Source organism: Leopardus geoffroyi, chromosome B4 (genome assembly GCF_018350155.1).
Source record: "Leopardus geoffroyi isolate Oge1 chromosome B4, O.geoffroyi_Oge1_pat1.0, whole genome shotgun sequence".
Taxonomy (NCBI): domain Eukaryota; kingdom Metazoa; phylum Chordata; class Mammalia; order Carnivora; family Felidae; genus Leopardus; species Leopardus geoffroyi.
In genome coordinates this window covers 49,505,950-49,533,370 of record NC_059341.1, presented here as the reverse complement: position 1 = coordinate 49,533,370, position 27,421 = coordinate 49,505,950, and the positions used below count along the sequence as shown (strand labels likewise).

The 27,421-nt window shown below is 37.7% G+C and overlaps 1 protein-coding gene across 1 annotated transcript in view; it reads right to left on the bottom strand.

Annotated features, from left to right (window-relative positions):
- Positions 1-10,472: 10,472 nt before the first annotated feature.
- DERA (deoxyribose-phosphate aldolase) overlaps positions 10,473-27,421 on the bottom strand; it is a 118,567-nt gene continuing 101,618 nt past the window's right edge. The window contains exons 7-9 of the mRNA XM_045462520.1: positions 15,240-15,352; positions 11,492-11,641; positions 10,473-11,173 (exon numbers count right to left, since the gene is read on the bottom strand). Coding sequence (XP_045318476.1) covers positions 11,117-11,173; positions 11,492-11,641; positions 15,240-15,352 — 320 coding nt within the window. The 3' untranslated portion in view covers positions 10,473-11,116. The remainder of the gene's footprint in view (positions 11,174-11,491; positions 11,642-15,239; positions 15,353-27,421) is intronic.

Below are 27,421 nucleotides of genomic sequence, written 5' to 3'. Positions count from 1 at the left end.
GAGAAATTTTAAATTCCATTAAGACCGTAAACAAGGGGAGTGCAAAGTCTGCAACTCCGCAGCTCCATACCTGGCAGTGCTCTGGTAGGAAGGGCCAATCCCCAGGAACAGAGTGGGGTCCGGGAGGTTCTCAGGCCACACATGGAAAAGCGGTTCCACTGCTGGAAGGATGTTTGGTAGACTGTTGAAGCCACCTGGTCCCAGCAGACCCCAGAGAACGGCCACATTCGCTGGTGCTGGAACAAGGGCGTTAAGGGTGAAGCCTGGTGCCAGATGTGTGTGGTGATTTTCCACAATCCCTGAAACGCTGCTGCTACACTGTTTCGCAAACTTTTTCTCAGGCAGGCTGGCACCTGGCCGCAGTCTCAGGGCACTGGCAGCAGCAGAATCCAGCAAGTGTTCCTGGGTGCAGCCGACATCCGGCCATTGTTCCTCCATTGCTCGGTGAGACCCTCCCGCAGAGGGGCGAAACGGGTCAAAGCCGCAGTCCTTTGGAAGGGGCCAGAGAAAACAGCCGCATGTGACACAAAACTCGGGAAAGAGGTACTGCCTGGGGCCAGGTCACAGTGAAAAAGCGGGGAGTGGACGAGAGCTGAAGACAGAGTACGGGTGCTCAATTGCTGATCTGGGAGAACAGACTGGGTCTGTTTTCACCGCTGGCATCATTTTCACCACTCCCGCGCATGCTCCCGCGCATGCTCCCGCGCATGCTCCCGCGCATGCTCCCGCGCATGCGCACCTACACGCACCTCAACACTCTAGCCCAGTAGACTAGCAGCACCATCTAGTGGAGAATGGAGCTGTTACACTGAGCCCCGCCAAAATGAGCCAACCTAGCTCTTCAAGAACACAAGTCTCACCACCTAATTAGTTTATGGACTATAAAGCACTACATAGTCTGACTTCTAGGGGAAAACGAAGTAATTTCAGTTCTATTTCAATCTGTTAGCAGGTCCATCTATTCAATTTTCTTTCCTTTTTTTTCTCTTTTATAGTTCTTTTTCTTGAACACAGAGAAAAAAATTTTTTATTTTTAATTTTTATTAAAAATATTTTTCTTTAATTTTTTTACTATATTTTTTAATGTTGTGTAAATTTTTTCAAATTCTATTTTACTTCCATCATTTTATTTTAGTCTACTACAGTGTATTCACTTTTCAAATTTTCAATTTCTTTTTTTCTTTTTTGTTTCTTTTCTTTTTCTTGAGCACAGAAAGAGAAAAAATTCATTTTTATTTTTAATTTTTATTAAAAATATTTTTCTTTAATTTTTTTACTATATTTTTTAATGTTGTGTAAATTTTTTCAAATTCTATTTTACTTCCATCATTTTATTTTAGTCTACTACAGTGTATTCACTTTCAAATTTTCAATTTCTTTTTTTCTTTTTTGTTTCTTTTCTTTTTCTTGAGCACAGAAAGAGAAAAAATTCATTTTTATTTTTAATTTTTATTAAAAATATTTTTAATTTTTTCTACTATATTCTTTACTTTTGTGTAAAGTTTTTCAAATTCTGTTTTACTCCCATCATCTCATTTTAGTCTACTTCAGTGTATTCATTTTTTAAAATTCTCAAACAATTTCCTCCCCTCCCCCCTTTTTTTCTCTAATCTGTCAAACCACTTTCAACACCCAGACCAAAACACACCTAGGATCTAGCATCATTTATTCGATTTGTGTGTGTGTGTGTTTAATTTTTTAACTTTAATATTTTTTCATTTTAGTATTTTTAATTTTAATTTTTCTACCTCATTAATTCCTTTTCTCCCTTCAAAATGACAAAACGAAGGAATTCACTCCAAAAAAAAAGAGCATGAAGAAATGACAAGCAGGGATTTAACACAGATACAAGCAAGATGTCTGAAACAGAATTTTGAATCATGATAATAAGAATACTAGCTGGAGTTGAAAATAGATTAGAATCCCTTTCTGCAGAGATAAAAGAAGTAAAAAATAGTAAGAATGAAATTTAAAATGCTATAACTGAGCTGCAATCACAGATGGATGCAGCGGCGCCAAGGATGGATGAGGCAGAACAGCAAATCAGCGATACAGAGGACAAACTTATAGAGAATAATGAAGCAGAAAAAAAGAGGGAGATTAAGGCAAAAGAGCACAATTTAAGAATTACAGAAATCAGTGACTCATTAAAAAGGAACAACATCAGAATCATAGGGGTCCCAGAAGAGGAAGAGAGAGAAACAGGGGTAGAAGGGTTATGTGAGCAAATCATAGCAGAAAACTTTCCTAACCTGGGGAAAGACACAGACATCAAAATCCAGGAAGCACAGTGGACCCCCATTAGATTCAACAAAAACCGACCATCAACAAGGCATATCATAGTCAAATTCACAAAATACTCAGACAAGAAGAGAATCATGAAAGCAGCGAGGGAAAAAGAGTCCCTAACCTACAAGGGACGACAGATCAGGTTTGCAGCAGACCTATGCACAGAAACTTGGCAGGCCAGAAAGGAGTGGCAGGACATATTCAATGTGCTGAATCAGAAAAATATGCAGCCAAGAATTCTTTATCCAGCAAGGCTGTCATTCAAAATATGGAGAGATAAAAAATTTCCCAGACAAACAAAAATTAAAGGAGTTTGTGACCACTAAACCAGCCCTGCAAGAAATTTTAAGGGGGACTCAATGAGGGGAGAAAAAATGAATACATACACACACACACACACACACACACACACACACAGAGAAATAAATAAATAAATAAATAAATAAATAAATAAATAAATACCAGAAGCAACAAAATTTACAAAGGACCAGAGAACACCACCAGAAACTCCAACTCTACAAGCATCATAATGGCAATTAATTCATCTTTCAGTACTCACTCTAAATGTCAATGGACTCAATGCTCCAATCAAAAGACATAGGGTAACAGAATGGATGAGAAAACAAGATCCATCTATATGCTGTTTACAAGAGACCCACTTTAGACCTAAAGACACCTTCAGATTGAAAATAAGGGGATGGAGAACCATCTATCATGCTAATGGTCAACAAAAGAAAGCCAGAGTAGACATTCTTATATCAGACAATCTAGACTTTAAAATAAAGACTGTATCAAGAGATGCAGAAGGGCATTATATCATAATCAAGGGGTCTATTCACAAAGACTTAACAACTGTAAACATTTATGCACCAAATGTGGAAACACCCAAATATATAACTCAATGAATCACAAACATAAAGAAACTCATTGATTGTAATACCATAATAGTAGGAGACTTCAACACCCCACTCACAGCAATGGACAGATCATCTAATCCAAAAATCAACAAGGAAACAATGGCTTTGAATGACACACTGGACCAGATGGACTTAATAGACATATTCAGAATATTTCATTCTAAAGCATCAGAATATACATTCTTCTCCAGTGCACAAGGAACGTTCTCGGACACAAATCAGCCCTAATAAGTACAAAAAGATCGAGATCATACCGTGTATATTTTCAGACCACAACACTATGAAACTCAAAATCAACTACAAGAAAAAATTTGGAAAGGGAATACTTGGAGACTGAAGAACATCCTACTAAAGAACAAATGGGCCAACCAAAAGAAAATGGACATGGCATCTCTCCCACACAAACATCTGGCAAGTACCTGGTCTAGAAAAAACCCAAAAACCAAAAACAAACAAACAAAAAAAACTTATCTCATTCAAAAATAAACATCCATGCAAAGCTACACCATACAAAGCTAAACATCCATGTGCAAAGCTTGCACATCCATGCAAAGCTATCTCATTCAAAAATAAACATCCATGCAAAGCTACACTAAAAAAAGAGATCAAACAAAGATAAAATGGAAGGCAAAGAACACACAACAGAAAAAAAATTTTCCATAGAACAAACAAAAAATTGGAGCCAAAAATATTGCCATAAACTTGAAAGAAAAAAGACCTAAACAAAGCTCCCATACCTATAAAGCAAGAGCCCATATTGGATATACAAGAGCTCAGGGAAGATACTGCAAGACAACAGAAAATGAAATATGATTTGGCAGAGTACAGGAATCAAACATTTCACTGGCAGCAGCCAGAGTTTGCTAAAAACATGGAAAGAAACAAGTATGGCAGGAATAGAAAAAGTGCAATTCAATGAAGTAGAAAAAAGAATTCAGAATTATAAAATATCAATAGCTAGACAAGACAGTTAAAAAGTCCTTAACATATGCAATAAGTAAAAACCTAAAGAGGTTAAAAATAACAAAATAGGAAAAAAGTTAAAGATATACTTCAAAGGAACTTTTCAGAAATGGAACTCATGCCTCTGTAGACTGAAAGGACTCACTAAACTCTGGGAAAAATTTACATAACACATTCAACCCTGAATCATGTTTTAATAAAGTTGCTGGAACTCAAAGAAAAAAGCTGTTGTGCATTAAGGCAACAAGTTCAAGTCGGATTATTATTTTCCACAGCAATGTTCAATGCTAGAAGGCATTGGGGCAATAGCATAATAGCAAAGTCCTCAGGAAATAAAGCATGCAATCCAAGAATTATACACAGCCAAAGACTCATTAAAGTATAATGAAAATGAACATTTTTTGAGCTTGCAAAAACTCAGGGAATATACCCTACGCACTTCCTGAAGAAACTACTACAGGCCAAGTTTTGAAAAGCAAACAGAGAAGTGGAGTACTGATCCTAAGTACCGACCTCATTTAACTGTAGGACTGAAACTAAAATAATTGTAGAAATTACGGTCACAGAACAGAATTTCAATGTTATGAACTCTAATGGTGTAGAAATAATATAGTCAAGATTTGGAGGGGGAGAGGACAGATGGCGGGTAGTAATGTCAATATGCTGATTTTCTCATCTGGTAGAGCAGAGGATAGAAAGATTATTGAAGCTGATAAATCATGGAATAGAGCGGTAAGTACATTTCAAAGTCTAAAGAATATGATATGAAAAATTATATGATCAGCAAGAATCAGGTGAGTTTGGGAAGATAGGGGGAGGAAGTGGAAAACCTGATTTCCTCATTACCCATGATAGGAAGTCTAGAGATATAGAAGGGTCGCTGTCATATATTGCTAGTGAGAGTGACTATAGAAAGGTTTTCATAGGGCTTCTCTAGCTCTGTTGTGTGGGACCAAAAGACAAGGGGCAGCTTTTGCAGAATTCAACTCACAAGAAATGGAAAGACCGCTGAGGCACAATGAATCCTTTCCTAGCACAAAATATGAACTGTGTCTCCAGTACTACCTTGTTATATTGTAGTTGACAACTGTCATGATTAGTGACCATCCAACATCTTTTTTTCCCAAATGTGTTTATCTATTTTTGAGGGGGAGGGGACAGGGGCAGAGATAGGTGGGGGGAGGGGGGGGGGCAAAGGATCCAAAGCAGGCTCTGCACTGACAGCAGGAGCCCAATATAGGGCTCAAACTCACGAACTGTGAGATGACCTGAGCTGAAGTCAGATGCTTAACCGTCTGAGACACCCAGGTGCCCACCATCCAATATCTTTTGAATACCATGTGCCACTTTCTCCAAGAAGACCAAACTTGCTTTCCCAGCTAGAGTACAGGCATATGACTGAGGCTCCAACAATAGACACAACCACATAGGTCTTTGACGCCCAAGAAAGTAATGTGAGGAATCCCTCTTGGGCCACTGTGATAAAATAGGGCTCCATCATCCAGAGACAGCAAAGGCAGAAGGTTCCGGTAATCCAGTGCCCAGGGGTGGTAGCAGTGTCTTCACCGGAGCAGTTCTGAAGAGTGATTTGGGCATTATTCCTAGCTGGCGGCCTTCTAGGTAAAGGGGAGTTCTGTTATTTGCAACTATGAACCTTGCCTGATAATGCAGAACACACACTTAAAAGCAAAAAACAAATTTAAAACATCCTTTAGTTTTAAGAAGACCAAGAACCTAATGTTTTCATTAGCTCCTAGTCCAGAGATCACTTACCCAGTAGCTTCAAATTAAGAAGCCAAGTATCTGTGAAATGTCCCTTCCCTAGAACATTTTATCTACTTTAAATATAAGTTAAAGAATGAGCTCTGTTAAAACAGGTCTTAGTTTTATGTGCAATTACACTGGAATCACCAAAGTCAAAGCATTCCAAATGGGTAAAATCAAATACAGCTGAATCTTACTACCCTGGCTTGCTGAAATCCTTTGGAAGATTTTGTGGATAATGATTCTAAACTCATCTAAAATGTTTATCCTAGGCTCCAAAGCTTGCATTTAAGCCCAAAGTAGAGTCAAGTTCACTGCCTACTGTGAAAGGATTAAGGGATAATGTCATTTCCATTGCTCCCTCCTTGTTCTTGGCTACAAAAAGCAGAAAAATATACACATTTATCCTGCAGTTTCATGATTAAGAAGCACTGCAGCTGGTGGATATTACTAATGAAAACATGCATTTACTTTGGAATCTAGGTATTGAATACAAGGCTTTCTAGTCCAGTGGTTCTCAGAGTGTGGTTCCTGGGCAGTAACATTACTTGGGAACTTCCTGGCAATTCAAATTCTTAGGCCCCACAGCCAATGCATTGAATTGGTAATTCTGGGGGTGGGGCCCAGAATTCCATGTTTTACAAACTGTCTTGGTGATTTTCATGCATACTAAAGTCTGAGAACCACTTTCTTTGGAAGAACAACTAAACCACACCAATCAAAGGAGATTCTACTTCTGAGAAGGGAAGAGAAAGATGTGCCTCCTTAAGAACACATTTCAGAGTATTAGAGTTCTCCCTAGAACTCTCATGTAGCATAAACTTACTTCTCATGTAGCATAAACTCATTTCTTCTTCTGTAGAGGGGATATAGGACTTTCTGTTACTATGAGCAAATATACAACTTTTCCTGGGACCATTAGACATCAAGTACTCTTCTATTTTCTCCTTGGGCTAAATAGTCCTAGTTCCTTTCACCTTTATTTATAACCACTTATCACTTAAAACTCTTCATCATCCTTCTCAAACTCCAGAAAAAAGTAAAACCTCATTTTACCATTCAAGTGGATTAAAACACATTTTCTGTCATTGAACCATAGAAAATAATGCCACAAAACCTAGGTTTCTATTCTACCTATATTTTAAAGTAGAAGATGTACTTCTAAAAAAGAAATCAAATTTTAGGTCCATCATTTCAAGATATTCTGATTCCTCCCCCTCACTCTATTCTTCCTAAAAAAAAAAAAAAAAAAAAAAGTTTTAGTTCATTGTAAGGTCACTAAGTATTTCACATATATTACATTAAACATTCTGATCCTCATTTGCCCTATTAAATAAGAATTGACCAGATGGATATTCCTCTGACTCTCTCTCCTGAGCAGGTTTTAGTTAATTAAAAATGATTATTTTTACTACGTATTTTATATATTGGCCAGATGTTACCTGTGGTCATTTCTGGAAAGGATCATTTGGTGGTGGTTATAAAATATATATTTTCCTTTGGGAAGCAAGCCTCTTGAGCACGATCAGGAAAACAAATGTAGAAATTGATTTCACCTCATACCTTTTTCTTAGTGCCAAAATGGGCATAATGTTTCATTTCCTTTGAAAGTACGATCTATGCAAATTCTTTCTTCTATCTCCACTCTGGCCCTATTTATGTTGGGTCAAAAAATTATCAGGTTAGTAGAAGAAAAATTAATATTGGTTTCTGTCTGTACTGGAAGTGTAAGTTATTTTTTCCAAAGAAACTGATTTGGTTTCTATAGATTTGGTTTATGTAAGACATCTATATATGGCATAGCAAACTGTTCTGCTCCATCAGGACAGAGACTGTTAGATCTCTGTGTATAGAAGATGGGACTTTCAGATAGTATTTCCAACAGTTCTGGATTTTCTACAGGTCTCCTTAGAAGCTATTTTTCATGCAAACTCATTTGCCTAAATTTCCCGTTAGTGCTGAAATAATCTAGAATGAGGCAGAGATACTGTAATTATGAGATTGTTTTGTGATTGCACTAGTCATTTTCTCCCCATTTGTAGACAAACCAGAATCAAAACAAGCCCCTCTCTTTTTTGTCCTTAAAAAAATAATAATAAACACAATAAAGCAACATTCAACTGTTTTTTTTTTTTCAACTTTCTTTTTTAGAAAAAATTTCAGTGCTTGAGGTCACCCAAAGTTCAGAAAGCCTACTGGATGAAATTAACCACACCATCATTTGGGCTAAATGTAGATGGTTGGTCTTCTCAAAAACACCATTTAGAAGATTATTAAGAGTCAAAAGTGAGTCTTTTTAAAGTCTGAATTTCACACACTGACAAAATATGTTAGGTGTGGCAGGGTGTATAAACAAGAAAGAAACTTTCAATTCCAATGCTCTGGCTATGTTTTATAAAATATTTCATGGCACAATATGGACCTAAGGGGGCACCTGGGGGCTCAGTCAGTTGAGTGTCTGACTCTTGATTTCAGCTCCGATCAAGATCCAAGGGTCATGGAATCCAGCCTACCCTGGGCATGGAGCCTGCTTAAGACTTTCTTTCTCTCTCTCTCTCTCTCTCTCTCTCTCTCTCTCTCTCTCTCTCTCTCTCCCTCTGCTCCTCTCTCCAACTTACAAGTTCTCTCTCTCAAAAAAAAAAAAAGAATAAGAACTGAAATAAATAACAACAATATGGACTGAAGGTCTAGTCTCAGCTCTGACTTTCTACATGGTCTTACTTAATAAGTGACTCCCCCACATTGTTTCTTTTCTTACATAAAAAAATGACAGAAATACATATTCTCTAAAGTCTCTTGAAGCCAACAGATTATATGATTCGTTGTTTAAAAAGTAACTTTAAGGCCTAATATGGTTTACTGAACAACTGGGACAATTAGGGTGGGGGTTGTTTTATTAACTTAGAGGCTTTAAACACAAGACCTGGCCCTCACTTCCTGATTGTTACAAAGCATCTGCTACCTATGTTCTGAAGTACACAAATCTGCTCGTAGTAAATCACAGTCACCTCGAAAATGACCTCTTCCTCTTATGTTTTCATAGCAATCAACATTTACTAGGGTCTTCGCATTAAAGTCATCTGTGTTACATTTGATTTCAAGAGCCAGGTAAGGGGCAGACATTCCTGATGAAGAGCCTGATAGTCCTTGGAATAAATTGTCCCCCAAAATATTAGATTATGAACCTTTAGATCAGGCCATGCTCATCAGCCTCTAATAGGTTTGAGGGACTCACAGTCTTAATTTCCTATGTGAATCTATAATTGTCCGCAGGGGTCAATTTCAGTGGACGCCTCATATAAATTAGAATTGAAGATAATGATGCCTGTTCACTTGATCAACTAAAATGACCAGCTGGGTTTAATGGGAGGAAAACAGAAACCCCTGTGAAATTGGAATAGCTTCAAAGGTGATAGAATGTAATTATTTTTCTGCAAAGTTTCTTCTCTAAAGGTGACTGGCCATTGTGCTGTGGGCACCTGGGCTGGTATGTTATGAAGGTGGATATGGTATTCAGAGCAACCAACCGTATCCAAAGGCGTAAGTTAAGAGTTAGCTTTCTGCTAAGGCAAGGGGGAAAGCGGATTTCTTCTCCGTTCTTATTTTAGTCATTTCATTTACAGTTGGAGAGGTGCCGTGGGGACTTGCCTAATTGATTCCCGAGAGGCAAATTCTAATTTAGATTGCTCCAAAAGTGTTTTCTCTTTATAGCCATAAAACATTTTCTAGAATTTGTTGTAATTACCCTCAGGGTAATATAATTTTAGGTCTGAAAGAACCTTGATGTCACCTGCCCAACCCCTTTCTTTTATAGATGAAGAAGCTGAGGTCCAGAGATGTGAACTGACTGAACCAAGGTCATAGAGCTAGAAAGAGGAAGAGGCTGGCTAGAATTCACAATGGGATGAAACCAAGACGGATGCCCACTGTGGGGTTTCCCACTTACGAGTAGCTGGAGACTCGTTCAGGGAGGATAAAAGATTCTCTCTGTGAAAATCCCCATTTAAGAAGACTTAGGCACTATAATTCGGTAGAGGTGCCAGCAAGCAAAAATGGCAGAGATGGAAACCTGGAAGAGACAAAGAGCAAAGGGCCGAGTAGACCACAAAGTAGATAACCATCCCCAGAGTGGACAGTGAGCTCTGTGTGTGCTGAGGGACAGCGTTACATGGCATGACTGCACAGACTCAGGAGCCAGACTGTCTGTCCGGGCTTGATTCCTGACTCTGCTAATTTTGAGCTCTGTGATCTCTGACAAGTTGCTTAAGCTCTCTGTGCCTCAGTCCCTCATCTGTATAAAAGGATGATAATATCAGTTCTGTTTTAGGGATTAAATAAGGATTAAATACACTGATCTATGTAAAGAGCTTAGCACATATTAAATGCTACATTAGTGTTTGCTGCTTTTTCTCCAATCACGATGCCAGAAAATCTTAAAAGTTTCAGAATATATACATAAGTGGTACTCACTAATAATGTTACTAAGGTGTTTTATGATATAAATATACAAAGGCTCTACTAGAGACATTCACAAAGTCATTGATAAAACCTTTTTGTATGTTTAACGGATTACTTGTTCAGTATGTACTATTAGAATTTATAGTTCCTTTCCAAAACAATAAACTACAGAGATTTTTTAAAAAGGCAATAGCCATAATGTCATATAACAATGACAGACGTTTCGTTAGCAAAACAATTAATAAAAGAGCGTATCTGTTGTAAAAATTAAAGACAGATTTTCATGGCAGGAAATTAGTGTCAAGTCAGTGATTCCTGGAGTCATTAGAGTACGGCTGGCAGCTCTGGAATGCTCCATTTTCTTTGGCTAAAGCACATTTCTTGAGCAGTTTAGCATTTTTTTCCCCCTTAGAATTTAATGTCATCAAAGTTATCATTAATATTTTACTCAGAATTTTTTAAGAGGAAATCTTCACAAAATTAACAATGCAGATCATTAAGTAATTAGAACCATTTCAGATGTGCCTGAAAAGAATACCACGTATGGATTAGTTGTTTTTTCCTTTTATTTTTTGAATCAAATTCAGTGAAAGCTTGAAGGGAAAAAAAAAAACCCGTCAGTTACCTATTCGTTCCCTCATATTTTAACTAAATAATTTTAGCAGTTATGTAGAAAAACACATTTTAAACATCGTTGTAAAGAACTTTTCTGGAATCGGTCTGATTTAGGACATAGGAAGATCGTGATAGGCTGCATATCTTCCAGTCACATGATGGTAAATCTGTGAGGAAAATCAGAATTCAGTTAATTAATAATGATTATATAGCATATATATCATTAATATTTACACTTTTAAATAATAATTAATAATTTAATTGATGTTTCATTCTAAAGCCCTATATTATTATGCACTTCAGCAGACTCTGCAGTCAGCCTACTTCAGGTGGAGGTTTGCTTGGAAGAAAACAGAACTTTGGGTACGATGAGGTAAATCCGATGAATTCTTATCTCTAGTTCTCATAGCCCAGTAGGGGTTATTCATTTCTTTCTCAAAAACACACTTGCCAATTTGTGCCAAGGACAACGGATTATTACTCACCTGCCTCTCGATGTCAGAAAGCAGAGTACTGGCACCTATTCGAAAGAGTTCTGGCGTCAGCCATTCGTCTCCTAGCTCTTCTTTTATGAGAGAGAGCCAGGCAAGGGAATCCTTTGCACTGCGGATGCCTCCTGCTGGTTTAAAGCCGATCTAAAAGGGAAGGTGGGAAAGAGAACAATGTTTGTTCCTGGAGTACTTTAAAAACTGGTACTGCATTAATACAGGGTCTCGATTCTCTTTCTCTCTTTCTCTCCTTCTCTTTTTTAAAGTCTATTTCACTTTACCCAGCAAAAGAGCTTAGATCACTGGCTCACGCCCATTCACAGTACAAAATGACTTCTCTAAGATTAATGGGAAGAATGTCACTGCTTCTGAGGAGACACTAATGAGCGTTAATAACCCTCATTAACATTGCACTTATTGGAAAGTCATAAACCTCAACCATCTAAACTATAGCTGTGAACTGGGGATAAATGAGAGGTGTCAATAAACAAGGAAAACAGGTATCACAAAAGCCCATTCATTCTGCATTTCTACCAGTGAGCCTGGCTAGTCACCTTTCAGCCCTTCATCCTGAGGTGCAAAAGACACACACATGTATTCAAAATAAGAAGAGGGAATCAGTGAGGCCACACTAACCAAACTGGTAGCAATCAGGAAGGAGTGTTGACAGTTGTTTTCATCAATGTAACTGCAGGGACTTTCTTCTAAGTTGTAAGTAGAAAGAGTTATATAAAGCAGCCAGACCACTTAAGTAAGTGCAGCAGAAAAAGACAGTGTAGGAACTCTTCACAGTTCAGTAGTCTTTGAAGGTGAACATAAAACAGCACAAGTCAGCCAGTATCTGATGTTTACAAATGATGTCCCCAAATCCATTAGAAATGGATAAATGTGTTCTATAAACAGTAAAACCTGCTTATCTGGATTTACTGGTCTCCAGAACTCGAATCCACTAGTGTAGAGTATCTATAAATGGGAACAATCAAGAAAACACTCTATAGCCAAGTACTAAAGCTCAGGCATTTAAACACTAAGAGCTGTTGATTCGATAGGTAGCACCAATACGGGGTTAACTGCTAAAAGAATGCTAGAGAAGGGAGATGATAAATGCAAGGTCCCATAATTTACCCAAACTAGAAGCCTCAGAGTTAACCTAGACTCCGCCATTTTCCTCACCACACCAAACCCAATCAATCAATGGTCAAGTCCTACGAATCTTCTCTCCTTAACTTCCATATCTACCACACACACTTCCTCTCTGCTTTCACTTCTGCCATATTAGTTTAGACCCTCATTCATTCTCATATGGAATATCGGTCGGTCTCCTTACTGGTTTCCCTGCCTCAGGCACACATGGCCACATGACTAAGCAGCAGCTATACACTGATCCTAACCCTATCTGTCTATTCCTCTGGAGCCCAACTGGCTCTGAAAGAGTGCAGGGACATGAGGCGAGTGGGGGAGATAAATAGGATGAGATTATTTCTTGAGAAGAAGCCCCCAAAATCAATTAGCTTATATTAGCATACATGTTAATCATAGGAGCATTTTTGTCAATTAGGCAGTGCTGCATATAGATTTTTCCATATAGTTCAGTTGTGTCAGCAAGTCTGTTTGGCAATGTTTCTAAAGAGAGGTTCTAGCATAAGTTTATCCTTTTTTTTTTTAAGGGAGAGGATATGGAAAACATAAATCTGCAATGAAATCAGTTATGAAATATTAAACCTCTGCTGCTCAGAGTGACACTAATCATGGTCTGGAAGACGGCCCATCACATTTTAAAACTCCCCTTAAATCAATGATGTAGAAAGTTTACAGTCTAACGGCTGCCCAGGCAACTTGTCAACAATCTGAAAGGATGCACCTGATTTGTAGACAGAGACACAGATCCTCACCGTGTGAAATCAAACGTGATTATAATGATTATGATTTGACTTGTATCAGTCCACTGTTGATAAAACTGGGGTGAACTTTGGTTGTTAGCTGAGGAAGGGGTCAATACAAGTAAAAGGAAAGTACTGGAAGACAGTGAAGAGTCCCTTCTACTGTACACTGACCTAGGATATTGAGCACTTAAAACTTTTACTGAAATCCTTTGCTTGTTGTCTAAGAGATCTCCTGGGAAGGGACTTGTTCATTTTGTATCCCTGTTAACATAGGTTAACATGGCACATAGTTAACCACTCAATCAATGTTTGTTGAGAACACAACAGGATTGGGTCTCTAATGGTGAGTTTTAATCCTGACTCTGGGGTTTATGAGACACACAGATGCCTGAGGATTACTCCTGATCCAGAAGTGCTAGGGATGAGGGCCCAGGCATCGAACATCTTATTTTGTTGTACTTTGGCACAAAATAGGAACTACTGGTCTAAATGAATAGTAGTGGTCTCAGGTGGGAGGACCAACGAGAGAGTTCTCTTTTTTAGAGCTAAACATTTTTTTTTTTTTTTAATTTGGATCAATGCAGAAAGGCTACCAAGTAGAGGTTACTCAAATTGAGTCAACTATCATAAGTAAGGTCACAGTAGACAGCATTCCTATTTGTACTTTTTTAAGATATGAAGTTATTCTGAAGGAGAAAATTCTGGAAGAAGTTCATTTCCTCTGAAACCCAGAACATTCTGAAAAGGGGCTCCAGTTCCAAAATGAACTGAAGGTACAGTGACATATACAGTCATCACATCCAGTTGGCACAGGATTAAAGGTCTTTTTTTGGGGGGGTTTCCATTCAGCAGTAATCCAGAGATCAGCTTTTAAAGATGTCTTCTGAGGAAGGGACAGTCTCATTACAAAACAAAACAAAATAAAACAAAACAACCTTTCTCTCCAGTGATATAAAAAAAAAAAGTCCTTTGAGATAATTTGCAGCTAAACAAGCAACTTGAAGCTAAAAGGAAAATCCAAACTCATTTTAAAAAAAACACCTCATACGCATTTTTCTTTTTAACTTCCTATGTTTCAAAAAAATATGTATTATTTTTCGAAAAGCTGACAAAAGCTAGCACATACCCTCCTCAGCTTAACAGTCTTCCAAAGAGCACATCCAACTGCCATAAAACGCAAAAATGGATATTTAATTCAAGAGCTATATAACGTCTAGCTACCTTTTCCCTGCTGTTTCACAGCATTTCATTATTTTGTTTAATAAGTTCATCTCCTCGAGAATTTTCTCTTCACCTCATATTATTAAAAGTAATAAGTTTTTCTGGACCGGGGGTTTCCCAACAGAAAAACCAATTTATGTGTGTCCTTCAATAATGACAGGAAAAGATTATTTCCCATTATATTGCATACTTTTCATATCACCACCACAGCTTATCATTCAATAAATGTTACTCTGCAATTCTTTCCATTCCTCAAGGAAGTTTAATTTCTGCATTAACCTGTTTTCGCTGGCCAACGCCTTACCAGAAAGCCTCTGTGTTGCAGCAGAATTAGTTCGTTAAAGAACCCATTTAGGAATCTCTTGTCAGTGATAAAATTGTCTTCAGTTAATAAAAGGACATAAAGTGAGTTTACATCTTGATCACACATACTTACTCCCACACTCACACTCACTTTCTGCTAATCGCACATTTTTCTCCATGAATGTGTTCTTTTGTAATGAAAGGTAAATTAAACATTTATCTTAATAAAGGTAACTCATTCACACCTTCTGCATATAAAGACAGTTTTTGTGGCTGTAACTAGTATTATAAATAACATTATCTTTACTCCGAAGAAAGATTTGCTGGCAATAATATACCTTGTTTCCAGTTTTCCAGAAGAAATCTCTAATGGCCCGTAGCATTACTATAGCTACCGGGAAAGTGGCATTTACTGTTTCTTTTCCAGTAGAGGTCTTAATAAAATCTGATCCTAAAACAAAAGGAAAAAAAAAAAAACCTCCATGTTAATTAAAATTTTATTTTTTACACATCTTAGTCAGCGGAAGAAATGAGTTGTGTAAATTTTTTTTCCTGAGGAACACAACTTTACTTTTCATTAGCTATCTGAAAAATTAAAAAGAAAATCCCTCTTTAAAATAATTCTATCCATACTTTCCACCCCTCCCCCCCTTACTAGAAGATGCATGGAATTAAGTACCGAATGGATTCTGATTCCTACGGCCCTTGCCTCCATCTTTCCATATCATCAATTAAAATCAAGTTGGTTTATTTAATGCATAACTAAGATGAATAAAAACAATTTTATGCCCTGTGCTTAATATCATTTATAACAACACTTTACTACAAAACTGCAGTGCCCACTCATTTTCCCCTCATTTTCTTATGCTCGACAGAAAGTACTCAGTACGGCTCTGACCACGCAAGAAGAATCACCACTAGCTTATTTGTACCGCGCTGTTCAGTAATGAAAGCCGTGTATCTTCCAACGAGATTAGGAATTTCACAAAAGACATCAACTATTTCATAACCTACAAATACTTTAAACAACTTTCTGTCTCTCAAATGCATCCTAAACCTATTGATGTAGTTTAACAGAATAGCACAGGAGACAAAGAAATGATAATAACAGTTAAGATTCACTGTGTGTTATGCACTATTCTTTATTCTAGGTGCTTTACAAGTAATAACTCAGTCATTCCTCACAACACCTGCATAAGTTAAGTACTAATATGATCCCCATTTTAAAGGACAAAATTGAGATACAGAAAGGTTAAAATGGGGCTCCTGGGTGGCTTAGTTGGTTGAGCATCTGACTTCGGCTCAGGTCAAGATCTTAAGGTTCATGAATTCAAGCCCCATGTCGGGCTCTGTGTTGGCAGCTCAGAACCTAGAGCCTGCTTCAGATTCTGTGTCTCCCTCCCTCCCTGCCCCATCCCTTCTCGCGCTCTGTCTCTGTCTCTCAAAAAAATAAAACGTTGAAAGACAATTTTTTTTTAAAAAAGAAGAAGAAATGTTAGATAACCTGCTTGGGGTCACACAGTTAGTAAGGGGACGGGGTAGAATTCTAACCAAAAAAACACAGCTTAACCAATATTATAGTGTCTCCAAGAAACTTACCTAGGGTCACAAAGTCAGGTAGCCAAATAGGGATGCCATCTTTAATGTAGTTATCTAACCTTGAAATACTCAACATGCCCACAGACCAGCAGCATGGGTACCATGGGGGTGCTTGCTAAAAAGGAAGACTCTCAGATCCTATACTAGATCAACTGAATCCGAATCTGAATATAAACAAGGTTCCTAGGGGATTCCTGTGCAAATTATGGCTCCAGCCCACTGAGTCTGAGGGACCACAGGTAAGGCTAATGTCTGGGATTCTCCCAAGGTGCATCAAAAAGTGGTCAATGGAAATGTTGGAAAGAAATGGCTAAAACTTTCCCCTTTAGTTTCAAATGGAAAGATACTTCCACAACTATTCTGTGGATGGAAAGGTTCAAATTGACACACCTTTGTAAACACACTGTGTGTGCGGCACAGTGGAAAATACAGCAACAAATAATTCAAGCCCTTGCCCTCAAAAGCATACATTCTAGGTGCAGGTGGAAATGAAACATAAATCCTGGGTAATTACTTGATAAGCTAGAAGTCAGAAGACCTGGTTTTACCTCCTGAACCATCTTGCCTATAAAATACGCCTGAAAATTCTTACTTGCTTCACAGTGTTCGTTGTACAAGGAATTAAAAGAGACAATCTATATGAAAGCACTTTGAAAACTCTCAAGCATTATACAAATATAAATGAATCAAAGACTTAGGTAGGGTTTCAATGTGTAAAAATGTGATAGAAATTCTGATTTATGAAAGCAGGTCATCAGAAGCCTTTTTTTTCCTGTGGGTCTATAGACCCACTGGAAGAAATGGAGATATATCTGTCATGCATGCATTTATCTAACGAATATTCACTAAGCACTTACTATGTGCCAGACTCTCTGTTCTAGATGCGGAAGATAGACCACAAAACAAAACAATAAAGTTCCTACCCTTGTAAGCAGATTTTCTAGAGGAGAAAGACAATAAACAAATGAATATATAACAAATGTCAGTGGAGGTAAGTGCTATGAAGAAAAAAGCAATGTAATGAGGTAGAGAGTGATGGAGTTGGGGAGAGGTAGCCATATTTAAATAGAGTTATCATAAAGGCATCGCTCAGGAGTGATATTCAAATACAGACTGAATGAAAGGTATCACTGAAAAGAACATCACAAGCAGGGAAACAGCAAGTGCAAAGAAAGGCCCTTAGGTAGGCATGAGCTGAGTTGATTAATAAATGAACAAATGAATAGGACTACAGAACCAACGTGTGGTCACTACCACACCAGAAAAAAGACAATCAAGGAGAAGAGATTAAAGCTCCAAAAAATAGATGTAAGAGGTGAGGGGAACATCCCCAAAGAATTCACAATGAGACCAAGACCAAGATGTGATTTCCTAAAATGTGACATTGTCTTCTGATTCACTAGAAAGCTTTTGGGTACAACATGTAAATTCTTTCAAGCATCTTAAAAGATTATTAAGATAAAAGTCCAAGGCCACATTTGGAGGCCTAAAAAAAGCTATGGTCACTTAAAAATCACACAATTTAAAGTTAACCAAAAAAGCCAAACTCCTTTGAAAGAGTCTGGAGGTAGGATAAGGGAGAAGACTCTCCTCCTAACATATTTGGGAGGAGCAGAGCAGAATACCTATCATGATAGCAACAAAAGTCCAGGAGTAGTAACAGTGGCCTACACATAGTGTCTGTCTCTCGTTCTTGGTTGTACGGTAAGCACATTTGAGGGCAGGTGCTATATCTTTCTATGCACTCTGTATCCCCAGAGAATGACACACAAGCAAGGCTCAATAAATGAATTTTGGATGGATGGATAGATGGATGGATGGAAGGAAGGAAGGAAGGAAGGAAGGAAGGAAGGAAGGAAGGAAGGATAGATGGAGGGATGGATGGATGGATGGATGGATCAAGTGGTAAATAGAGGGCCACAGCTACCAAGAAAAAGCAATCTACAATATTTCCTACCTTTAACTGACTAATGGGAAAGGAAAGACAGTTTTGAGTTTCATCCCAGTTCAGGTAACAAAACTGGACAGGTGACTCAGAAGAATACATTATTTTATTTATTTTTAAATGAATTTTAAATTTTAGAACAGATCTAAATCTACAGAAACATTGTAAAGCTAGTACAGAGAATCCCCATAAACCCTACACCCAGTTTCCCCAATTATTAAAAACTTTTATCCACGTGGTACATTTGTTACAATTAATGAAGCAATATAGACATATTGCTATTAACCCAAATCCCTATTTTATTTAGATTTCCTTAGTGTTTTTTTTTTTTTCAACGTTTATTTATTTTGGGGACAGAGAGAGACAGAGCATGAACGGGGGAGGGGCAGAGAGAGAGGGAGACACAGAATCGGAAACAGGCTCCAGGCTCTGAGCCATCAGCCCAGAGCCTGACGCGGGGCTCGAACTCACAGACCGCGAGATCGTGACCTGGCTGAAGTCGGACGCTTAACCGACTGCGCCACCCAGGCGCCCCTAGATTTCCTTAGTTTTACTTAGAATCCAATTGCACCCAGGATAGTATGATGTGTACATCTGTCATATCTCCATGGTTTCCTCGTGGCTGTGACAGTTTCTTGGACTTGCCTTGTTTTGATGACTGTTAACAGTTTTGAGGAGTACTGGTCAGGTATTTTGTAAAATGTCCCCCATTTGGGACTTGTCTGACATATCTCTCATTTTGATTAAACTGGGGTGATGGGTTTTTGGGGAGGAAGACCACAGAGGTAAAGTGCCATTCTCACAGTATCACATCAAGCGTACCTACCATTGACATGATTTACCACTGTTGATGTCGACTGTAAACACTTGGGAGGTAGGATTTGCCACGTTTGTCCACTGCAAAGTCACTCTCTTTTCTCTACTTTCCATACTGTACCCCTTGGAAAGAAGCCCTTATGTGAATCCCACACTTGCATGGGAGACTCGTCTGCTCCCATGTACATATTTATGATCATTTCTAGCAGTACAGACTCGGAGATATTATACCTGGGTTTATAATCCAGTTCATTATTTTCTTGCTCAAATGGTTCTACCTTTGGCCACTGGGAGCTCTTTCAGTTGCTTCCTATATACCTTTGACAAACCTCCACCATGGAGCATTTTTATTTTTTAAGCACTTACTCTGGTATTGCCAAATGCTCCAGGCTCATCTTTTATGTTTTCTGCCCCAGTCTGAGAATAAGCCCTAGTTACTTTTATTAGAGAATGGTATTAGAACCCCAAATCTTGGTGCTAGGCATACTCACTGTTACTGCAGGGGCTTGTTTCTGGCTCTCTCAGCTGCCTAGCAAAGAAATATACATGTGTATACTAACCCACTTATATATACACATCTATTAATAATTCCATGTTTAACTATATTACACTAAATATGCATAATACTGATGTCTCCAACTCAGACTCATCACCACATGGATCATTCTAGCCCCTTCCCCCTCTGGAAACTGCCATTTCAACAGTGAGGAACCTGGCACCTACCATCTGTCATTCATTTATTTAACCGCGCACATCCAGTATCCATGTAGAGCACTATCAGAATTGTTACCCACACCATGGGAAATAACTTTATCAACTACTCCAAGGTGCTAATGTGCAGTTTCATTTGCCTTTAGCCTTACAGCCCACCCTCATTTATAGTGTTATGTGGGTCAGCACCTTTCTTCCCACCTCCTTTAGTAAGGCTGTTTCATACATGTGTAACATAGTCAGATTCTTTGCTCAGAGCCAGCATTCTATCCTGGAATCCCCTAATCTCCTAAATTATATATATATTTTTTATCTGTATACATTAAGGGTCACATTTTGTGAAGCTTCTAGTGGTTCTGACAAACGTGCAGGGTCATGCATCAACCATTACAGTATCACACACAACACATTCACAACTCTGCTTCACATTTTCATCTTCCCCCACACGCACTGGCAACCACTGATCATAAATTATTGGAACAGTTTTGCCTTTTCCAGAATGTCATGTATTGGAATCATCCAGCCTTTCAGACTGGCTTTTTCACTTAGCAATATGCATTAATAAAATGTTTTAATGTTTGTTTATTTTTGAGAGAGGGAGAGAGAGAGGGAGACAGAGAGAGAGAGACAGAGAGAGTGAGGGAGGGGAAGAGAGAGTGAGGGAGGGGAAGAGAGAGAGGGAGACACAGAATCCATAGCAGGTTCCAGGCTCTGAGCTGTCAGCACAGAGCCTGATGTGAGGCTTGAACCCACGAACTGTGTGATCATGACCTGAGCCAAGTCAGACCCTCAACTGACTGAGCCACCCAGGTGTCCCAGCAATATGCATTTAAGATTCACTGGTGTCTTTTCATGGCTTGATAGTTCATTTCTTTTTATTGATAAATAATATTCCATTGTATTCATGTACCACAATTATATTAATCCACTCACTTGTTAAAGGATATCTTGGTTGCTTCAGTTTTGGGCAACGATGAATAAAACTGCTACAAACACTCATATGCAGGATTTTGTGTAGACATAAATTTTCAAATAAGTTGGGCAAATACAGAGAGAGCAACTGCTAGATTACATGGTAAAACCACATTTTGCTTTGAAAGAAACTGCCAAATTATTTTTCAAAGTAGCTGTATCATTCTGCACTCCCAATAGCAGTGAATGAGAGTTCCTGATGCTCTATATCCTCACGAGCAATTAGTATCATCAGTTTTTGAATTTTATCCAGTCTAATAGGTGCACATATAGATTACATACATATTTTTGTCGGATTATACCTAAGTATTCAATTTATGGATTGCTGTTACAAATGATAGGTTTTTTGAGTTTCAAATTCCAACTGTTCACACTGCTGGTGGATAGGAAAGCAATAGACTTTTTATATTAACCTTGTACCATGAAGCCTTGGTAAACTCACTTAGTAGTTTCAAGAGTTTGTTAGCCTGGGGGGATTTTCTCCACAAATGATGATGTCATCTGCAAACAAAGACAGCTTTATATCGTTCTTCCTGTAAATTTTTTCTTGTGGTTGTCGTCACAAATTATAACAAACTTGGTATCTTAAAACAATAGAGACTTATTTTCTCGCAGTTCTGTATGGCAGAAGTCCAAAATCAAGTTGTCCACAGGGCTGAACACCTTGTGGAGGCTCTAGGGCAAATCTGTTCCCTAACTCGCCCCGCTTCTTCTAGCTGCCAGCATTCCTTGGTTGCATCACTTTGACCTCTGCCTCCGTCTTCTCATGGCCTTCTTTTCTGGGTATAAACCTAATCATCCTCTACTTCTTTCTGATAATAACATTTGTGATGGTATTTAGGTCCCACTCGGATAATCCTGAATAATCACTTCATCTCCAGACTCTTAATCATGTCTGCAAAGGCTTTTTTGGTTTTCCCCAAAAAAAGGTAATAGTCAGATTCTGGAGATGTGGTTATATCTCTAGGAGCCATTATTAGCCTACCACACCTCCCAATTTGTATTTATCTAATTTCCTTCTCTTATCTTCTTGCAGTAGGTAGGGCTTTCCAGTACAGTGTTGAATAGGAAGAGTGAGGGAGAACACTCTTGCCTTCTTCTTAGGGAGACCTTTGGGGATAGAGTCTAGTTGCTCATACATGTGTTAGCTAAAGTTTGTAGATTTTCTTTACCAAGCTAAGAACATTCCCCACTACTCCTAGTTTGATGAGAGCTTTTATTACAAACAGATGTTAAAATCTGTTATATGCCTTATCTGTGATAATTGATATGACCATATGATGTTTCCTCTTTAGTGTATTGATATGGTCAATTACATTACACTGAACCAGGCTTGCATATCTGGAGTAAATCCCCCTGTGTCGTGGCATATAATTCTTTCTATACATTGTTGAGTTCATTTTACTAACATGTTGTTGAAGATTATTTTTTTGCATTATATTCAAGAGTGATACTGATTTATGGTTTTCCTTTCTTGCAGTGTCTCTATCTGGTTTTGGTATTGGGGTAATGATGGTCTCACAAAGTGAGCATTCTCTTTTCTATTTTCTGGAAGACATTGTAGAGAATTGATATTCTTTCTTCCTTAAATTTTTGGTAGAATTCATCAGTGAAACCATTTTTAGCCAGTGCTTTCCTTTTTGGAAGGGTTTAATTTTTCTTTAATAATTTATTAAATTATTAAATAATAAAATTATTTTGTAATATTCTAGAATTAAGATACAGTTTTATGACATAGCTTATAACATAGTTTATATAAATATATACTTACATATTTACTCTTATATATAATATTTACAAAATAAATTAAAATTAAAATTACTTCTTTGATAGATACAGGCTTATCTGGGATTATTTCTCCTCGCAGGTATCAATCCAACTAAATCGATAATCACTTTAAATGTTAGTGGTCAAAATGCACCAGTTGAAATCAGAGATTGATATGAAACAAGGCCCTTCTTTATGTTGTTTATAAGAAATCCACTTGAAAAATAAAGAATCAGGGGACACCTGGGTGGCTCAGTAGGTTAAGCATCCAACTTCAGCTCAGGTCATAATCTTGCAGTTTGTGAGTTCGAGCCCCACGTCAGGCTCCATGCTGACAGTATGAAGCCTTCTTGGGATTCTCTCTCTCTCCCTCTCTCTGTCCCTGCCCTGTTTAAGTAGGCTCTCTCTCTCTCTCAAAAATAAATAAACATTAAAAAAATATGAAGATTCAGAAGGTTAAAAATAAAGGGATGGAAGAAGATATAACATTAATCAAAGTAAAGCAGAAGAACCTATATTAATTTCAGACAAAGCAGACTTAAGAAAAAGGAACATTATCAGGGATAAAAAAAAGGGTTTTACAGAATGATAAAGGGGCCATTTCTCCAACGAAACATAACAATCCTAAACATGTATACACCTGACAATAGAGCATCAAAATACATGAGGCATAATCTGGAAAGAACTAAAGAGAGAAACAGACAAATCTACTATTATAGCTGGAGACTTCAAAACCCCTCTTTCAGTAATTGATAACTCAAACAAGTAGAATATGAGCAAAGATGTATTTCAGTTGAATAGCTTTATCAATCAGTTATCAATTATCATGATCAAACTGACATGTATAGGAAACTAAAAACAAAAAACAACAGTAGACCACATATTCTAAAATTCAGATAAAACATTCATCAAGACAGGGCTTTTTGTCTTACTTTTGTCTTTATTTTTACATCTCTTTTTCTGCCTTCTCTAGCTTTAATTGAACATTTTCTATAGTTCCATTTTATCTCCTCTCAGCATATCAATTATACTTTCTATTATACATTCTTTTAGTGTTGCCCTAGAGTTTTCAATATACATTTTTAACGAATTTAAGTCTATCTTCAATACTATACTGCTACTGCAATACCATACCGCTAGATACTGGGAGGTATCTTTTAACAAAGTATTCCTAATTCCTCCTTTCTATCCCATCCATACAGGATTAAATGCCCAGTACATTCTTACTATTATTTTAAACAGTTATCTTTTAGATTAATTGAGAAAGAAAAGTAATTTTATTTTTCATATATTCTCTTCTGATGTTCCTTTTTTTATATATAGATCAGAATTTCTGACATACATCATTTTCTGTCTCCTTGAAGAACTTCTTTCAGCATTTCTTATAGGGCAGGTCTGCTTGGCAGTGAATTCCCTCAGTTATACATGTCTGAGCTCCTTCACTTCTGAAGGATAATTTCACTGGATATAGATTTCTTGCTTGGGTTTTTTTTCTTCGAACACTATGAGTGTTCATTCTATAAGTACTTTATTCTACTCACTTCTTGCTGACATGGTTTCCAATGAGAAGTCTACTGTAATTATTTCCTTTTTCTTCTATAGGTAAGGTGTTTTCTTTCTCTGGCCTTTTTCAAGATTTTCAATTTGTCTTTGGTTTCCTTTGGTTTGAATATGATATATTTAGGTATAGTTTTTTGGGTTTTTCCCCCCATATTTATCCTTTTAGGTGTTATCTGAGCTTCCTGGATCTGTGGTTTGATATCTGTCATTAATTTTGGAAAATTCTTGGCCATTAATTCAAATATGTTGTCTGCTCCATTTTCTCTTTCTTCTTCTAGTATCCCAATTATATATGTATTACACGTTAGAAATTGTCCCTCAGTTTTTATTGTTTTTCTAAATCTTTTTTTTAAAGTTTATTTATTCATTTTTGAGAGAGAGAGAGAGAGAGAACACACAAGTGGTGGGGGGACAGAGAGAGAGGGAAAGAGAATCCCAAGTAGGCTCCCCACTGTCAGCACAAAGATGGATGCAGGGCTTGAACTCATGAAACATATCATGACCTGAGCCAAAACCAGGAGTCAAATGCTTAACTGACTGAACCACCCAGGACCCCACTGTTTTCTGTTCTGTTTGTTTGTTGTTGTTGTTTTCTTATCCTTTTATCTCTTTATGCTTCAGCTTAGGAGGTTTCTTTGGATCTATCTTCAATGGTCACTCATTGTATCCAGTCTTCTCATGAGCTCATCAATGCAGTCTTCATTTCTGTTCCAGTGTTTCTGATTTCTAGCTTTTCCTTTTGAATATTTCTTAGAGTTTCTATCTCCCTGCTTACTTACATTAACTATCCTTTCATGTTGTCTATTTTCTCCATTAGAATTATTAACATATTAGTCAAAATTATCTTAAATATCTCTGATAATTTCAATATCTATATCATGTCTGAATCTGGTTCTGATGTTTGTTTTGTCTCTACAGAACTGTGTTTTTTCCTGGGTTTTAGCATCTCTTGTAATTTTTTGTTGAAAGTCAGTATGACATTAGGAAAGGCCTTTTGTGTCAGATTTTATGCTAATCTAATCAGGAACCAAGCTGTATTTTATGTTTGCTGTAGTCACCAGTGCCAAGTCTTCAAGTGCCATCATATCCTTGTTGTGGTCCATCCTGTTTACTTTGGGTTTCCTAAGTGTTCCTCCTCAGAGAGAGTCTCTGTCTTTTAGCTCTGTTATCTACAATCCACTAATTACTGGAACCCTGTTGGTGTAGTGATAATGTATAGGGGAGAACAACTATTTCATAATCCTATGGTTAAACTTTTAGTGGACCAATGTGCCTAGATTGTACCCTTCACAAATGTGTATTAGCTTTTCTCTCCTACTTTGATGAGGCAGGAAGAGTGAAAGGGAAATGCCCTCCCAGGTGAGATAAAACTCGAGCAAATTCTTTTGTCCTGGAGAGCAGGTCTTTGTTAAGGAGAATGCTCTGTGTATATTTTGCAAAGATTATCTTCCCCTTACCCTGTGATAGCCAAGAGAAGAAACTTCTTGGCTCTTCACTGTGAGAACCTGGGGTTCCACGAGGTAAAACCCACAAATATGCCAGCACCCTATGCAGCTTCTAACAAGTGGTCAAAAAATTACCACTTAAAGAGGACCTGGGTGGCTCAGTCGTTTGAGCGTCTAACTTCAACCAGGTCATGATCTCATGGTTCTGGAGTTTGAGCCCCACATTGGGCTCTGTGCTGACAGCTCAGGGTCTGGCATCTGCTTCGGATTCTGTGTGTCCCTCTCTTTCTGCCCCTCCCCGACTCATCCTCTGTCTCTATCTCTCGAGAATCAATAAACATTAAAAAAAAATTTTTTTAATTACCACTTAAGTGTACTTGCCAGTTTATGGCTCTTGCAGGTAAGTAAGCAGATCTTAGTTGACTCTCAGGAGTCGCTCTCTCCATATATCAGAGTGGGAGTTTGCCCTGAGGCTTAAGTTCTTTGCAAGGTCTGGGAAAAGCCACTGATTTTCAGTGTATTCATCTTTTTTTTTTCTCCTCCAAGAGCAGAAATGACAACTTCCAAGCTCTTTACATGTCAGGAAGTTCTTAAATATCAAGACAAGCCTTTATTGTCTAGATATCAGGTATAGATAAAGATACAAATTATATATAGTATTTAAGGTGTTTCAGGTACATGCCAAGTAACTTATGGTCAACGAAAATTGGAAAGGCCTGCAGAAATTCACTTTAGCTAAAATGATAAATGAAGGCTTCATGGAACAGATAGAATTTGGTATGAACCTTGAAGAAGACATAAAATGTAAAGACGAGAAGGCAGAAGAAAGAGTACCGCCATCAGAAGAAACACTGAAAGCACAGAAGGATGAGACACATCCTTAAACGATAATAAATGGATCCATCTAAGGAAACTCTGTGAGGGACAGGAAGCATGACAGATGGCAGTAGTGATATTTGGGGTTAGGGGGTGTCGATGTGTGTTTTAGAACGTGCAACTTTTAGAGTCTGGGGTGTGTTGGATCTCGTGACAACAACTGAGAGCCAGAGACCACACAAGAGATTAAAATTGCAGTTCGGGCATACAGCTATTTCTTTATAACCAGGACTATGACCTAGCTTTAATTACACAAAATACTTCAGAAAGTACATTAGTATTTTACTACTGTCAAAAGAACAATGGATTTTCCAGTGGGACTAAGTGGGCACACACTTTTGTTTTACTCCTTATTTTAATATTGCTTCCCTTGCCCCTCTGCTAAAACAAAAAATTACCATAGAGAAATAAATGCTACATTTCAAATTATCCACATCACAGAGCACCATAAACTCTCCTCAGGGCTCATGTAAATCCAACATTAACCAAGCTCACCTCTGCTCAGCTTTGGGGGAAAACCCTTATGAGAAAATATCTCACAATTAAAATAGCTATCCATATAAATGTTCCTCCATCAGTGCCCACAATTTCAAGGAAATGACTAAACTAGGAGATAAAAGGCCTGAAAAGTCAAAAGCAACACATTAAATAGACTAGAATTCAACTGTGGTTAGTTGAAATTAACATTAATAATAAATTCATAGTATTACATTCAATTGTATTTTTTTATTTTCTTAATCTGAAATCTCTAGCACAATACTTTTTTTTGTGGTCTAAAGCAACTCAAAGCTTTTCTAAGGCCTATAATTACAAGTCTCCATGGTACAGT